At 37.4% G+C, this 17,349-nt stretch overlaps 1 protein-coding gene across 50 annotated transcripts in view; it reads left to right on the top strand.

Moving 5' to 3' along the window:
• Positions 1-17,349, top strand: part of PCM1 (pericentriolar material 1) — a 116,600-nt gene that overhangs the window by 12,267 nt on the left and 86,984 nt on the right. For 21 of the 50 annotated variants that reach the window (XM_089325848.1, XM_070068439.2, XM_070068453.2 and 18 more), the window contains exons 3-8: positions 3,731-3,844; positions 5,558-5,803; positions 7,122-7,391; positions 8,749-8,919; positions 9,100-9,216; positions 16,407-16,584. In XM_089325848.1, coding sequence (XP_089181974.1) covers positions 3,749-3,844; positions 5,558-5,803; positions 7,122-7,391; positions 8,749-8,919; positions 9,100-9,216; positions 16,407-16,584 — 1,078 coding nt within the window. In that variant the 5' untranslated portion in view covers positions 3,731-3,748. The remainder of the gene's footprint in view (positions 1-3,730; positions 3,845-5,557; positions 5,804-7,121; positions 7,392-8,748; positions 8,920-9,099; positions 9,217-16,406; positions 16,585-17,349) is intronic. The other 29 variants (XM_089325851.1, XM_070068458.2, XM_070068451.2 and 26 more) reach the window with 3 other exon arrangements.

Here is a 17,349-nt window from a genome sequence, read left to right as displayed (position 1 = left end):
ATTAACCCTATGCATTGAGATTTTTTTAAATAATTGTTTTTATTATTTGAGAGGCAGAGAGAAAATGTACTCCCCAATTCACTGGCTCACTCCTCATATGGCTGCAACAGCCAGGCATGAGAGCCAGAATCTGGAAAGTAGTCCACCTCTCCCATGTGAGTGTCAGGACCCCAATTACTTGAGCTATTACCATTTTCTTCCAGGATCTATGTTGGTGGGAGGCCAGAATCAGGATCCAGAGCTGGGATTAGCATCCAGACACTTTGGGGATTCTGATATCCCACTGTAGCCTGTACATTTAGAAAACATAGCATGTTTATAGTATTCAGCTTTCCTGTCAGGAAAGATAGTTTGTTTGCTACTTATTCAAATTTTCTCTTACATTTTATAGAGTTTAATAATACTTCTTCATATGGGGAAAATTATATTTTTGTCTTTATTAAGTGGAATCATTTTTCCCCATTATGTTTTCTAAGTGGTTATTGGTGATATTTTGAAGTTTTTTAGATTTCTTAAAATGTATATTCTTTAAGAATACACCTTTTTTCTTTTCAATCTTAATTTTTCTATTTAATAGAATTTTCAAAAAGAATGCTAAGTAACTGATATGTGGCATGTTTATTTTGGTCTTCATTAATTTTTTTTTAAGATTTATTTATTTGAAGGGCAGGTTACAGAGAGACAGAGATCCTCTATCCACTGGTTCACTCCTCAAAGGGCTGCAGTGGCTGGAGCTGGGCTGATCCAAAGCCTGGATCTAGGAGCTTATTTCCTTCTGGGTTTCCTACATGGGTGCAGAGGCCCCAGGACTTGGGCTATCCTCTGTTGCTTATAACAGAATGTCATTAGTGTCTTATTTTAAATGTAATGTTGACTACTGTTTTAAAATATATTTATCCTTTAAAAATTGATTTATTGGTTGGGGCTGGTGTTGTGGCACAGTAGGTTAATCCTCTGCCTACGGCACCGTCACCCCATATGGGTACTGGTTCGAGTCCTGGCTGCTCCTCTTCCAATCCAGCTCTCTGCTGTGGCCTGGGAAAGCAGTAGAAGATGGCCAAGTGCTTGGGTCCCTGCACCCGCATGGGACACCGGGAAGAAGCACCTGACTCCTGGCTTCATATCAGCATAGCTCCGGCCGGTGAGGCCATTTGGGGCGTGAACCAGCAGAAGGAAAACCTTTCTGTTTCTCCCTCTCACCGTCTGTAACTCTACCTTTCAAGTAAATAAATAAATCTTTTTTAAAAAATTGATTTATGGGGATTGGTACTGTGGTATAGTGGGCTAAGCCTCCTCCTGCAGCACCAGCATCCCATATGGGCACCATTCATATCCCAGCTGCTCCTTTGCAATCCAGCTCTCTGCATGTGGCCTGGGAGAGCAGTGAAAGATAGTCCAAATCTTTATGCTCCTGCACCCACGTGGCTAAGAATTGGAAGAAGCTCCTGGATTGGCCCAGCTCTGGTTGTTAAAGCCATTAGAGTGGTGAACGAACAGATGGAAGACCTTTCTCTCTGTCTTGCTCTCTCTTTTTTTTTTTTTTTTTTTTTTGACAGGCGGAGTGGACAGTAAGAGAAAGAGAAAGGTCTTCCTTTTGCCATTGGTTCACCCTCCAATGGCCACCGTGACCAGCGCGCTGCAGCCGGCGCACTGCACTGATCCAAAGTCAGGAGCCAGGCGCTTCTCCTGGTCTCCCATGCAGGTGCAGGGCCCAAGCACTTGGGCCATCCTCCACTGCACTCCCTGGCCATAGCAGAGAGCTGGCCTGGGAGAGGGGCAACTGGGACAGAATCCGGCGGCCCGACCGGGACTAGAACCCAGTGTGCCAGCGCCGCTAGGTGGAGGATTAGCCTGTTGAGCCGCGGCGCCGGCCCGCGCTCTCTGTCTTAACCCTCTCTGTCTGTGACTCTGCCGCTCAAAATAAATAAAATCTTTAAAAAAAAATTTGTCAAATTTTTAAACCTTATTTAAAAGATAGAAAGTGAGAGACTGAGACAAAGCTCTCATCCAGTGGTTCACTCCCCAAATGCTCACAACAGATGAGGCTGGGCCAGTTCAAAACCAGAAGCCGGGAACTCAATCCAGTTCCCTCAGGTGGGTGACAGGGACCCAACAGCTTTTGCCAACACCTGCTGCCTCCCAGGGTGCATATTTTAAGCAGGAGTTTGAAATTGAGAATGGAGCCAGGACTCAAGCCTAGGCACTCCGATATGAGATGCCAGCATCCTAACCAGTGGCTTAACTGCCATGCCACACACCCCTGCCATTTTCAGCTCTTATTAAAGTAATTTATGCCTCATTAGAAAGAACATAAACAATATACAATATATAACTGTCTGCAAGTGTCAATCTATATTTAAAGATATTTTCAAATTAGTATTTTATTGAATTGTAATACATTACTTAATTTTAAGATGATAAGCATTTTAACCTAATGTTGTGTGTTAATACTCTAGTGTCTATCCTAGCATTGAGACATCTAAAGGGTAAATCCTACTTTGTCATAGTTGATAGTCATTCTGATATATGCTATAGTAAGTTGGATGAATTAGGATCTTTTTAATCCAAGCAGCTTAAATATGTGTTCATTCTGACCATTTTAGTTGAATAGCCCTTTGCAGATTTATCTTAACTCGGCCAGCACCGTGGCTCACTAAGCTAATCCTTTCGCCTGTGACGCCGGCACCCCAGGTTCTAGTCCCGGTTGGGGCACCGGATTCTGTCCCGGTTGCTCCTCTTCCAGGCCAGCTCTCTGTGGCCTGGGAAGGCAGTGGAGGATGGCCCAAGTCCTTGGGCCCTGCACCCGCATGGGAGACCAGGAGAAGCACCTGGCTCCTGGCTTCAAATCAGCTGGCACAGCACACCGGCCATAGTGGCCATTTGGGGGGTGAACCAACGGAAAAAGGAAGACCTTTCTCTGTATCTCTCTCTTTCTCACTGTGTAACTCTTCCTGTCCAAAAAAAAAAAAAAAAAATTATCTTAACTCTTTCTTAAAAGTTAACTTTTGTAGCTTAATAGCTTCCCCTGCCCCTTGAATATTAGATAAAAGTCTCAGCTTCTTCTTGAGCTGTTCTTCCTCTAGCCTGCAGTTTTGTAGCTAGTGGAAATATGAAATCCTCCTTGAGATTATGTGGAAATCTTATTTATCATGATTCTCTGCTTCTGAACCTTTGGCTCTCCCATAGTGCTTCTGTTTCTCCTCTCTTTAACCCAGGTATGATATTCAGTCCTTTGCTTGATTTTTACATACAGATGTAAAACACTGTTTTGTTTTGTTTTTTTTTGTGGGGAGGATTTATGAATTTGGTAGACTCCTGATTTAAGGAAAACTATGAAATAGCAGTAGAATTTAAAATAGGGCAATCACCATTCTCAAAATGCCTTTCCTAAGAAAAGTTGTGGTTCTAGTTGTTAATAACTTTTTTCTTATCTTGTTACTTTACCTTTTAGGACTGTGTTGAACAAATTAGTTTTGAAGCATGCAAGTTGGTACACATAGTAGATAGGCAGTTTTCCTTCTTTATCACTGCAGCTACTTAACTTATGTTAATCATAATATGCTTACAGCCTCTGCATCAGTTTGCCTTGATATAGTTGAGTTGACATACCTCTTTTATTTTATAAAATGAGAATTCTAGAAATTTCTTCGTATGTTAAGCTTATGGGGTGATTTAAAAATTGTGATTTGTTTTTATGTATTAAGAGGCTTGGTTTTTATTGGTTTTGCAGAAAATTGTTTAAGCTAATATGGCCACAGGAGGAGGTCCTTTTGAAGAAGGCATGAATGATCACGATTTACCCAGTTGGAGCAATGAAAGTGTTGACGACCGACTCAACAATATGGTATGATATCTTATTATTGGTAGTATATTGTTCACTATTGATGTTTTTAAAGATTTTATTTATTTAAAAGGCAGAGTGTCAGAGAGAGAGGGAGAGATAAATATCATTCATCTGCTAATTCACTCCCCAAATGGTCAGGCCACAACCAGGAACTGGAAATTTAATTCTGATCTCCTACAAGACTGGGAGGGGCCCAGGCTTCTAGGCTGTCCCCTCCTGACTTCCCAAGTGCATCCCACAGGGAACTGGGATGGAGCAGCTGGGACTTGAATCAGAACTCTGAAATGGGATGCCAGCATCACAAATGGTGGCTAAACCTGCTGGGCCAAACACGGGCCTCAGCTACTGATGTTAAAATGCAACTCTCCCCTTTTCAAATCTGACTGACTGAAACTTTTTGTAAGAACTGCTGGCCAAGATATTAAGGGGCCCTTTGCTCTTTATTAGTTGAAGACACTTGGGTTGCAGCTGACAGAAATGAATTTGAGTTGTATTAAACCAAAAATATTTATTAAAATGATACATAAGTGTTTTATGGAAACCATGTTAAAGGACTACATATGGGATTTAGGAACTGGGAAAAGGAAAGTTGTCCCGAGTTAATTTTTCACTACCCTGGCACTGCTCCTAAGTGCCTCTGCTTAACACAACTTTGTCTTTACAGACTAACTAACTGCCTCTCCTCTGCTTCATGTGGTATACTGTGGCTGACCCACCGTTCTAAAAATTTCAGTTATGGCTGCAATTACATACTGACTAGTAACCCCTTAGGTCTAATTTGAAGGTTTAAAGTATCATTTTCCCAATTTGGATTAATGTGTGTTTATTTTCCAATCATCTGTGGCTATGAAGTGGTAGGGTAAGAAGTATAAAAGGTTTGCAGGCTCCTCCACACATGCACTGGGATGGAGGGACAGTTCATAGAGATAGGAGTTTTGTTATAAATGAGGAAAACATCTACGTGGTTTCACCGTAATAGTCACTTCCCATTTATGAACATTTTTGTTTAATGTTTTAGGTAGATATACCTGCAACTGAGTAGATAGTAATGTTTTCTGGTTAAACCATTAATTGTGTCTCGTCATTCCATATCAGATATTATTATTAAGTATAATTTTGCTTTGAAAACATTGTTTAATATTTATTGTTTAGTAAACATTAGTATTCTTGATGTTTTTATGCTTGATATTTTAACCCTGTTTTCAGGTGATACTGTTTGAGAGATTAGGAAACTGAGACTTTGGGAAGTTAAATAAGTTACATAGGGCCACATGGTAGAGTGTTTGTTCAAAAAACAATATTTGCTTTAGAACCCATGTCAATTCCAAATCTGTCTTTTTAATGTGACTTCTTTGATTATTCAACTTATAAGTAGAAAAGAACAACTTTTAAAAATGCTTTTGAAATATTCATATTGATTTTTAGGTTTAGGACCTGAGAATTATTATTTTGTTCATGATCTATAATAGGAAAGTAATTTAATTTCTGAAGGCTGTGAAATTAGAATAGATGTAATGAGGTGAAAATGTGTTAACAGAAATATTCAATTGTTTCTAGGAATCTATACTAAAGTGAAAAATGTTTTTTTGTCATTTTTAATTTGATTTAATTTTTAATTTTAATTTTAAGATTGACCAACATTTTTTAAGCATACCAAATTATTTTCTTGGTTTGATAGAGGCCAGATTAACTTTTGCTTTTACTTTTTTAAAGGATTGGGGTGGCCAACAGAAGAAGGCAAATAGATCATCAGAAAAGAATAAGAAAAAGTTTGGTGTAGAAAGTGATAAAAGGGTAACTAATGATATTTCTCCGGAGTCATCACCAGGAGTTGGAAGACGAAGAACAAAGACTCCACATACGTTTCCACACAGTAGATACATGACTCAGATGTCTGTCCCAGAGCAGGCAGAATTAGAGAAACTTAAACAGCGGATAAACTTCAGTGATTTAGATCAGGTTTGTGAATTATTTTAAAAAGTCATGACTGTCGGAAATACTTGTAGTGGGTTGTTATTTGTCCTAAAATTAAAAATTTAGCTGTTTACCTTTTATTAGTGTCTTTGTATATGGAAAAAAATTAATAGTGATGGTACTGATCGGAGGAAAACAAAGTCTAATTTCAAAACTTGATAAAGACACGTCTTTATGGACTTTATTGCTATTCTGTATGATTAACTTAAATGATTTAATTGTGAAACTAAATTTTATGCTTTGGTGACTGAATAAAATTGCTACTAAGTAAATGGAAAGATTCAGTTTAGTGTATTTATCATTAGGTAAATGTGAGGTATAGTATATTACCTCGAGTTTAGAATATAACTGGTTTATATTTATAATCACTAGAATACAGTTGAGGTGGTGTAAAAGCAGGTAAAAATGATAATTAACCCTTGATAAATGTTTGATTTTCATGTCTGTACTTAGAAGATGTAAACAGGTTTACAAATATGCAGAAAGGTAGATTTAAATCTGATAGGACAAGTGGTGATGATCTTGTTTCATTTACATCTGATTACTAATTACTGAATACTTACTATATGCCAGGCCTTGAGTTCAACATTTTTTCAGACAAAGCTTCATATAAATACATTTTTATCCTGTTGTTCATGTCAGTTAACATTGGTTCATTGGATTCAAAGGCTGTATTTCTATAAGCAGTAACAAATACCTGTAAGAATTATAAATGTGGTTCATGGTGCTATTACTTATTTAGATTGATCTTATTCCTATTCATCAGTGGAATTTTCTCAATAAAATAGACAAGGAAGTGCTGATCAAATTTTGATAATTTGGTGAAAGAATTTTGTAGATTTTTTTTGTTAAAGATTTATTTATTTTATTTGAAAGACAGAGTTACAGAGAGGCAGAGGCAGAGAGAGAGGTCTTCCATCTGCTGGTTCACTTAGATGGCCGCAATGGCTGGAGCTGAGCCAATCCGAAGCCAGGAGCCAGGAGCTTCTTCCGGGTCTCCCATGCAGGTGCAGGGGCCCAAGGGCTTGGGCCATCCTCTGCTGCTTTCCCAGGCCATAGCAGGGAGCAGGATTGGAAGTGGAGCAGCCGGGACTAGAACCGGCGCCCATATGAGATGCCAGGACTACATGAGGTGACTTTACCCACTGCACCACAACGCCAGCCCAATGTGAAACTCTTTCTACAAAGCTTTTCGTGCATATTTCCTGAATATCTGAGGGTAAAACTTAGAACATGGAGTTTTCAGTAAAAAGTTTGTTGAAAGATTACTGTTTATGTGATTTGGATTTCTTTTTTGTTATAGAGAAGCATTGGAAGTGATTCTCAAGGGAGAGCAACAGCTGCTAACAACAAACGTCAGCTTAGTGAAAACCGGAAGCCCTTCAACTTTTTGCCTATGCAGATTAATACTAACAAGAGCAAAGATGCTGCTACAAGTCCTCAAAAGAGAGAAACGGTTGGATCAACACAATGTAAAGAATTGTTTGCTTCTGCTTTAAGTAATGACCTTTTTCAAAATTGTCAAGTCTCTGAAGAAGATGGACGAGGAGAACCCGCAATGGATAGCAGCCAGGTGGTAGTTTGTTTCTTTTGCTCAATATTTTTCACACTTCCAAGTGAAAACCTTAAGATTACAAAAAATCATATTAGGTTGTACACATAGAATTTTGGTTAGGTGGAATTAAAATACTTCCTGGGGATGGCCATTTGGCCTAGCAGGGAAGATACCTATGTCCCATATCAGAGTATCTGGCTACAATACCTGCCTCTGGCTCCTGGCTCTAGTGTCCAGCCTTGTGTGAATGCAGACCCTGGGAGGCAGTGGTGATGGCTTAATTGGGTTCCTACCACCCATGTGGGAGAAATATATTGAGTTCCTGTCTCCCATAGGTCTTTGCCACTCCAGGTCATTATGGGGGTTTGGAAAGTGAGCTAGTAGATGAGAACTTCCTCTTTCTCTCCCTGTTTCTCTGTATCTTAAATAATGATAATAAAACCCAAAACCATAATAATGAAGTACTACTTTGACCCTACTCATTAATTTATCAGATTTATTTTTTTTAATTTCTTTTTATCCAAAATTATTTTAGAAATGGCATGTTCAGGTTAATTAAGAGCTGTGTTTATTGCTCAAATACTGTATTGTCAAATTTTAAAGATTTATTTTTTGTTTGCTTGAAAGGCGGAGTTAGAGGAGGACAGAGAGAGAGAGAGATCTTATCATCCGCTGGTTCAGTCTCCAAATGGCCACAACAGCCGGGGCTGGGCTAGACAGAAACCAGGAGCTTTGGGGTCTCCCACATGGATTCAGGGGCATAAGCACTTGGGCCATCTTGCAGTGCTTTCCCAGGTGCATTAGCAGGGAGCTGGATTGGAAGTGGGTCCCTAACTGGCACCCATATGGGATGCCAGTGCTGCAGGCAGAGGCTTAACCTACTGTACCATAACATTAGTTCCTGTATTGACAATTTTTAAAAAAGGGAGTTTGGGAACAATGTGATTAATAGATGTTTGTAAGAATTTTTTTTTAAATGATGATACTCTTTTCAAAAGTACTTTTCAGAGTATTTATAATACTTTCAATTTATTTATGAAGAAATGTATAAACATTACAGGGGAAATTTATATAAATAGTAGTTTGGTGTACAGTTTGTTTTATAAATAAAATTCTTTATCATGTATAACAAAGTAATAGCGAAATTTTAAATTGACAGTTTTTAAGGATTGCCAATTCTGCTTTGATTAAAATAAAAAATAGTTTTTAGATTTGATTTCATTTTTTTACATATATAGTTTCATAAAATAGACCTTAGAAGTATCTTTGTCACTGAAGAAAACACTTGTAAAAATATTGCTCTTGAATTAATTTTGCTCAGTTTAACATGTTGTATGCCTTCATGCTACTTTTCTTTCTAATATTTCTTCTGCAGATTGTAAGCAGACTTGTTCAAATTCGTGACTATATTACTAAAGCTAGTTCCATGCGGGAAGATCTTGTGGAGAAAAATGAAAGATCTGCTAATGTTGAACGCCTTACTCACCTAATAGATCACCTTAAAGAACAGGAAAAGTCATATATGAAGTTTCTCCAAAAAATCTTAGTAAGTTTTGGACCTTCTTAATGTATTGAGTTATTTTTGTGGTATTTCAGTTGTACGTATTCTGATGACATTCTGATACCACCCCAGAGGAGTTAATTTTTTTTTTTTAAGTGCCATCCATTCTAACATTTTATTGCCCTTTTTAATAGTTGTGTGATTTATACCACTACAATATTTCAGGCTAGAGAAAATGAGGAGGAGGATGTTCGGACTATAGATTCAGCTGTGGGATCTGGTTCTGTAGCTGAGAGCACATCGCTAAACATAGATGTGCAGTCTGAGGCTTCAGATACCACGGTAAGCGGCTTTTTGGTAATTAAAGTGCTAGAAAATGAAAATTTAAACTTCCTCCCCTTTTTCAAGATATTTTATAGACATTCCTCAATGAAAAGTATATTCCAGGGAAGAAACCTTCAAATTGTTAATGCTGTATATATTTTTCAAGCATTTAAGTTTATAAGTTTTTTTTATTAACCTTAAAGGTAGCTCTACTGATTGGTTTGAAAATACAAAATTTCTGGTCATCAGCTTACAGAAAAATTGTTTTTCTAGTTTGATTTGTTAAGCACAGATTGACTAATTTTAATAATCATTAGGAAAGTATAAATAAATTATGAATATAAAGATTATAAGTACAGAGCACAAGTATCATTAATGGTTACTTGTCTTGTAGTCTGTTGGAAAAGTTCACTTTCTGTTGAGGACTCAATTTAAGGGTATTGGAATTTTTCATTTCTCAGGCTCTAGCTTACTACAGTAGCAAAACCAGATGACTGAAAAATTGAGTTACAGACTAATAAATAGAACAGGATAGCATTTACATTGTGATTTATCCTCAGTGAGAAAAATACTTTTAATTTCTGACTGAAAAATAGAATTTATCAAAATATCATCCTTTGTAAAAATAATTAGAAATTCACAGAAATTTGAGGAAAGATTTGTATAGTAAATTTAGTTCATAGAAGTTAGTGTGTTTGGAAACTAATGTGGCTTTTTTTCCCTCCAAGATTTATTTATTTATTTATTTATTTATTTATTTATTTATTTGAAAAGCAGAGAGAGGAAGAGACAGAGATCTTCAATCTGCTGGTTTACTCTTCAAATGGCTTCAACAGCCAGGTCTGGGCCAATCCAAAGCCAGTTACCAGAAACTCCATCCTAATCTCCCACCTGGGTGTCAGGGGCCCCACTACGTGGGCCATCTTCCTCTCTCTTCCCAGGTTCATTAGCAGGAAGCTGGATAGGAAGTGGAGCAGCTGGCACTGAAAACTGAAACTCTGATATGGAATGCTAGAGTGGCATCACAAGCTTCAGCTTAATCCACTGTGCCACAACACTGTTCCTTAATGTGGCTTTCTTAAAGTATTTTACCAAGTATTAGCTAACTTGAAAAGTTATTTTGGAAGGATAGCTGTATATCTTTTATTTTGGAGGTATGTTCCAAAATACCATTCAGCATTAGGAATTTGAGGGTTTATTTCCTTTCAGCATTGACGTATATAGTTTCTTATTTGTTTCCTTTCCCTTTTTTTACCCTAATTTGAAGAGGAAAATTGAATTTCTCTTTTTCTGTCAGCATTATTTTCACCAGGAGATAGATGCTCAGAGGGCTTGGTCTTGATCCAAACAGTTGTGGAAGAATGGATTCTTGACAGGAGTGGGGGATTGGTTTTCTACTTACAGTGGTGCTGGGAATAATTTCTTCCTCACATTCCAGCAGAAATGGAAGGGTTGGGCAATATAGTAAAGGAATTTTGTTGGGAGAAGATGGGAAGTGATATAGATGTTTATTGTAATTAATATTCTAGCATCTAAAGTGTTCACCATGATAATAAAATCATGACATTATGAAAGTTGATTAATGATCCGTAGTACAATAAATGTTAAAATATGCTTTAGTAATTGCTGCATAGCTTGGAAATTGCCTAGGATGTAATACCTGCTTAATTACAATAAGCAATAGTCTTTTTCTATAGAAATTTAAAAATCTAATTAAGTTTACTGCTACTTGGGGTGGGGATAGATCTTTTTTAAGAGATGACGGACTGGGAAATACTTGTATTTATTTACAAGGCTGGCTTGTATGTTAAACAGGAGTTTGTGTTAAGAAATTAATATGCTACACTATTTAATAAAGGAGGCATCTTTTAGTCTGAGAATTCGGCCGTGCATTGAGGACAAACTAGGGAATTCAGCTTCACAAGAACAGGTTTCAGACATTGACGTTACTACAAGTCCAAAAGGGAAAGGTGACAGACCTCCTCAGAATGACAGGGAGCTGAGGCCTGATAGGAAATATAGCCGAAAACGTGGATTGCCCGCCAAGGTATACTTCATAATATTAACTTGGGAAATCTCTAAATGAGTACCTGTTTTATTTGTATTTCCTCTTCCTTACTTTTCTGTTTTTGCTATTAATCTTAAATATACAGATTATTAACATGATAATTTGCTTTAATAAAATACTGACCCTTTAGTGTTTTTACTTCTTTCTGCTTAATGTACCTCTCTGTGGATTGGATATGGTAGCTGTTTTAATTTACATGAACAAAGAATTTGAAACATAATTTGTTTCCTTGTTTTTGCAGTTGAGGGCTCAAAATATAATATTCATGAACCTTGATCATCATTTAGTTGCTTTTTATTTCTGATGTTTCCATTAGTAAACTAAAATGATACTTCTAATTTTTATGTTATTTTCTATGGTCATTTTTTAAAGAAAAAGAGAATAGACCAAGCTGTTAGCTTTGTGAGAATTATGTTTTTATATATATTTTTTAGTTTATATTTTCCTTACTATTGGAAACCCCTTCCATTCTTTTTTTTTTTTTTTTTTTTTTTTTTTTTTAGGAAAATATCCAGTTGGCTTGCTTTCTAATATTTTTGCTGGTTTTCTTCTAATATTTAAATGTTCTTTCTTTTAGTTTTCCATAATTTGCAGAAAGGCATTCCAGATAGGTTTGAAGAAACCTACCTGTGTAGTTCTACTTAAAGCAGGTTGAGTAAAAATAGTACTCAAAAGTGTGTGTATCTTTTTGGCAAGAGCAAAGTTAGTATTTTGATGACTCCATATACAAAAGACTAATTTCTTGTTTATTATGCCGGATTTTCTTTTCTGTTTTGTGGATATTTTATATTTTCTTTTTGTGGCTGTTTAAAATTGATGAAAGTTAACCCCTAGGTATTTTGTCAGTCTGGTTTTTTGTTTCTGTTTTGTGGATCACAAAAGAATTTGAAATCAGTTATGTGGATCCTATTATATTATATTAAGTGTTAAGCTATGAATCTACTCCAGTTTAACAGAAGTATAAAGTAGCTGATTACTTTAAAAATTGGCTCTTCACCTGCTGGTTCATTCCCCAAATGGCTGCCTCAGTCGGGACTGTGCCAGGCCAAAACTAGGAGCCAGGAGCTTCATCCCGTGTGTGCAGGTGCTCAGGACTTGGGCCATCCTCCAAAGTTTTCCCAGGTGCATTAGCAGGGAACTGGATTGGAAGTGGAACGGCAAGGACTTGAGCAAGTGCCCATGTGGGATGCAGACACTGCAGGCAGCTGCTTAACCTGCTCCACCATAGCACTGGCACCGTTAAAGAATTCTTTTGCTATATAACTTTTATTAAATTTTTTTTCAACATTTCCAGTTATTTTATATGAAGTAGGCTTGTCTCAAATTAACTATGCTTCTTCAGATATTATGTTACATACTTTTTTTTGAAGACTTTTATTTAATGAATACAAATTTTGTATGTACAGCTTTTAGGAATATAGTAGTTCTTCCCCCTATTCCTGCCCTCCTACTCCCAACCCACCTCCTGTTCCCTCTCCTATCCCATTCTTCATTAAGTTTCGTTTTTTTTTTGTTTGTTTGTTTGTTTGTTTGTTTGTTTTGACAGGCAGAGTGGACAGTGTGAGAGAGAGAGACAGAGAGAAAGGTCTTCCTTTTGCCGTTGGTTCACCCTCCAATGGCCGCCGTGGCCAGCGCACCGCGCTGATCCGATGGCAAAAGCCAGGTACTTATCCCAGTCTCCCATGGGGTGCAGGGCCCAAGTACTTGGGCCATCCTCCACTGCACTCACAGCAGAGAGCTGGCCTGGAAGAGGGGCAACCGGGACAGAATCCGGTGCCCCAACTGGGACTAGAACCCAGTGTGCCAGCGCTGCAAGGTGGAGGATTAGCCTAGTGAGCTGTGGCGCCGGCCAAGTTTCGTTTTTAATTAGCTTTATATACAGAAGACCAACTCCATACTAAATAAAAATTTCAACAATTTGCACACACACACATACCAGGTATAAAGTACAGATTGAGAGCAAGTTTTACAGTTATTTCTCATAGTACAACTCATTAAGGACAGAGGTCCTACATGGAGAGCAAGTGCACAGTGACTCCTGTTGCTGATTTAACAATTATATGTTACATAATTCTGTATTCAGAACCAAAGTGGCCGGCACCGCGGCTCAATAGGCTAATCCTCCGCCTGCGGCGCCGGCACACCGGGTTCTAGTCCCAGTCAGGGCGCCAGGTTCTGTCCCGGTTGCCCCTCTTCCAGGCCAGCTCTCTGCTGTGGCCTGGGAGTGCAGTGGAGGATGGCCCAAGTGCTTGGGCCCTGCACCCCATGGGAGACCAGGAGAAGCACCTGGCTCCTGCCTTCAGATCAGCGTGGTGCGCCGGCCACTGCAGCCATTAGAGGTGAACCAACGGCAAAGGAAAACCTTTCTCTCTGTCTCTCTCTCTCTCACTGTCCACTCTGCCTGTCAAAAAAAAAAAAAAAAAAAAAAAGAACCAAAGCACATAATTTGGGGGCAGATGGTATAATGTTAAGAACGCTAAAGTAGAACCTACAAAGCTGACCTGCCCTAACTGTGACATTGGATAAATCATAGCGCTAGCTTTTTGGGCTTACAGTTCTACACTTTTCACCTGGGAAATAAAATAGCGTACGTATTAACTTTTCCCTGGAAAAAAAGAAGAGTACTTGTTCTCTGGAACTGTAAAAGTATGTTTGAATCCATGAATAATTTTTAGGGGAAAATCAGTTTAGTGAAGGAAAAGACTTAAGGTTTCCCAAGATGGCATTTCATGGCTAAGATTTTTTCTTTCTTTTTTTTTAATTGTAAACTAAAAGTGTGGTTGCTGAAAGTGATTCAAAAAGTTTAAATAAAAATATATATTTGAAGGATAGATATAGTTCTAGCTTCCTGTTTGGATTTCTAATCTGTACACCATTTCTTTGGCATGTTCTTAATTGTAAATGTTTTTAATTTTCTTATCTTCCTTGTCTTTATATTTGATTGTGTCCCTACTCCCTCGGCTCAGCTTTTCTAAATATCATTCTGAAATATTATTTATATGGATGCAAAAGTTAGTTGGTAAAATTCCACTAATTAAAAAAAATTGTTGGGAATTCATTTTTGGATTAGTGAATAATCTGAGGATAATTGTGCTTCAACAAATAACTTAGAATTCCTTAATGGAATATCACTGTTTTATAAATAAATGCTAACGAAGATTTAAATTATTCTTTGAAGTTCACTTATTAAAGGGTAAAGCTATATTAAATTGATAAACTTTAAAATTGGATAGTTTTAAAGTAACTGAGGCTAAACTGTTTGAAGGAGTTGAGATTATAAATTAGGGGGAAATATGCATTCATGAAGTTCTTCCCCAGATGACTTTTTTATTTGCATAATGTTTATTCTCCTAATTAATTACCATTTATACTTTACTAGAGGACCATTTGTTAATCGACATCAACCTGAAAGAGTTTTCTCTGAGTCATTTCAAAGAATATTTCTGCCTACTTTGGTCTGGCTTTACATTTTACCAATGATTGAGATAAAATTATTATGAAACTATTTTGGGTCAGTCTGAGAGGTCTAGCTATCATAATTACTCCTTCCACTTTTCTTTTCCTTGATTAGTCTTGAAGTAAGCCAGAACCAACATGATGAATTTTGATAGGAATGAATGTAAATGTTAACAAGGCAGCTCCACTTATATGAGTACATAGTAGTTATTTGGAAAAGGGTTTTTAGTTAGAAATTCAAGACATTAGAAAACCTTCAATAAATGGTAACTTAACCAAGATATCAAGTTATTGGTCTTCCATGTTCACCAAGTTTTGGGGTAGCCCAGGGTAGAGAGGGCATTGACCATGCTCTTCTGATTCTACTGATTTACTGAATCTGTTTTCTGTTTGATCTTAACTTTCTGAGTACTTAACCATGCTGTGCACTTACTTGTTCATTTACTAATCTTACTGTGTTCCAAGTCACGCTGTAAAATGCTCTCATAGTTTCTCATTCTTATACATTATACTGATGAATTCTACTTGGGGAAGTAAAGAGAAGAGGTTTTTGCATAGTATTGATAAGGGATACCACTCAGTTTCTCTGTTCTCCATAATTTCTCCAGGTATCAGATTTGCATGGAAAAAGTAGAACACCAAACACACATTTACTTTCTAAAGAAACCATTAAACTTATTTACGCTCCAGATTAACTTTTGAGGAGAGGAGTTATTCACTTAAAATTTACAGAAATTTGTTAACTGCAAATTTAAAGTTGACTAATTATAGCAAAGGGAAATATTTTATGTAAACGTTTGATAAAATCACTGAACTTTTAAAACAAAAGATTTTTAAGAGTAAATCAGTGATGGAAAATACATTATGGTATACATTTCATGTGTAAGTTGGCTTATAATTTATTGTTTCGGGTTATATTTAAACTTGTCTTCTTGCTTGATTTTTTTTCTCGTTGATTTATATTTTGAATAGTTTTAACATTTAAAATTTGCTCATTTCTTACAAATGGCACCTATATAGTCTGTCCCTTTACTTTTTAGACAAGATGCTTACCTAGCATTTTGGAGGAATTTGAAAGTATTCTATTGTATATCCTCAGATTTAGTGGGTCTGATTTTAGGAGTAAAATGTAATATATCTTTGATAGGAAATACAAGATAATAATGATGCAATTAAATTAAAACCTTTCATATAAGATTATCAAATGAAATAATATATTTCATGTCTTGGTTAGAAATTAATAGGTGTGTTTTCTGGGATTTTTGTTGTTTTTTTAATATCACTTCTAAGAGTAGGGCAGAAAGTTTCTTAGTCTGGTGTTTTAGGTCATTAACCCAGTAAAATCTGTTCCTGTTCTTTTGGCCTGAATTCCTCTTGTGTGTATGTAGTGTATATAGTACCTTCTACCCTTGTAGCCTTCTGTTTTGTAGGCCTTTTTTTTTTTTTCTTTTGTTAATTCTTCTTTATGCTAAGCCATTGATATGGTCTTTTACTGTGAAACTTACCATGGCAGGTTATGTTGATATTTCATTCTGTTCTTCCTCTTTTTTTCTTTAGTCAGCTAAAATGTGACTAGGGTTGTATATTTAATACTGATTCATTATCAATATTTGTTTTTATCATTGGTAGTTGAAACAGGAATATGGATTTAGATGTAAGTACTGTTGTTGATCTTATTTTCCAGGCCAGAGATCCTCAACGGGAGCCTGTAGAAGAGATAGAAAATTTGAAAAAACAACATGATTTATTAAAAAGGATGTTACAACAGCAGGAGCAGCTGAGAGCTCTGCAGGGACGACAGGCTGCTCTTCTAGCTCTGCAGCATAAGGCAGAGCAGGCTATTGCTGTGATGGATGACTCTGGTATGCCGTATGAAATCTGTGCATAATTTTTTATATACACATTTTCATGTACTTTTTGAAGACCTCTTGTATGCATAGGTTTCAGAAATTTTTTATACCAAAATAAACTTGCCTTTAGAAATGTTTTAAATTTCTTTTTTTTTTTTTTTTTAAAGATTTTATTTCAAAGGCAGAGAGGGAGATCTAACCACTGGTTAGAGTATCCCAGATACCCACAACAGCTGGGGTTGGGACAAGCTGAAGCCAGGAGCTGGTAACTCCAGCTAAGTCTTCCTCATGGGTGGCAGGACCCCAAGTAATCGAACTATCATTTGCTCTCTTCCCAGGCTAATAAGTAGTTAGCTGGTTTAGAGGCAGAGGAGCCAGGATTTCTTTTCTTTTCTTTTTTTTTTAAGATTTATTTTATTTATTTGAAACACAGAGAGGTAGAGACAGAGAGAGAGGTTTTCCATCCACTGGTTCACTCCCCAGGTAGCCGCAACGGCTGGAGCTGCGCTGATCCGAAACCAGGAGCTAGGGGCTTCCTTCGGGTCTCCCACGTGGGTGCAGGGGCCCAAGGACTTAGGCCATCTTCCACTGCTTTCCCAGGCCACAGCGGAGAGCTGGGTCGGAAGAGAAGCAGCTGGGTCTTGAACCAGCGTCCATATGGGATGCCAGCACTTTAGGCTGGGGCTTTAGGCTGCTGCATCACAGCGCCAGCCCGGAGGGGCCAGGATTTCAACCTATACTCATCCCATTAGTGGCTTAACCTGTTGGGCCATGACA

Source organism: Oryctolagus cuniculus, chromosome 2 (genome assembly GCF_051225735.1).
Source record: "Oryctolagus cuniculus isolate XC-2025 breed Fujian yellow rabbit chromosome 2, ASM5122573v1, whole genome shotgun sequence".
Taxonomy (NCBI): Eukaryota; Metazoa; Chordata; class Mammalia; order Lagomorpha; family Leporidae; genus Oryctolagus; species Oryctolagus cuniculus.
Note: the sequence above shows the minus strand (reverse complement) of the source record. Positions and strands in the feature narration are given on the sequence as shown.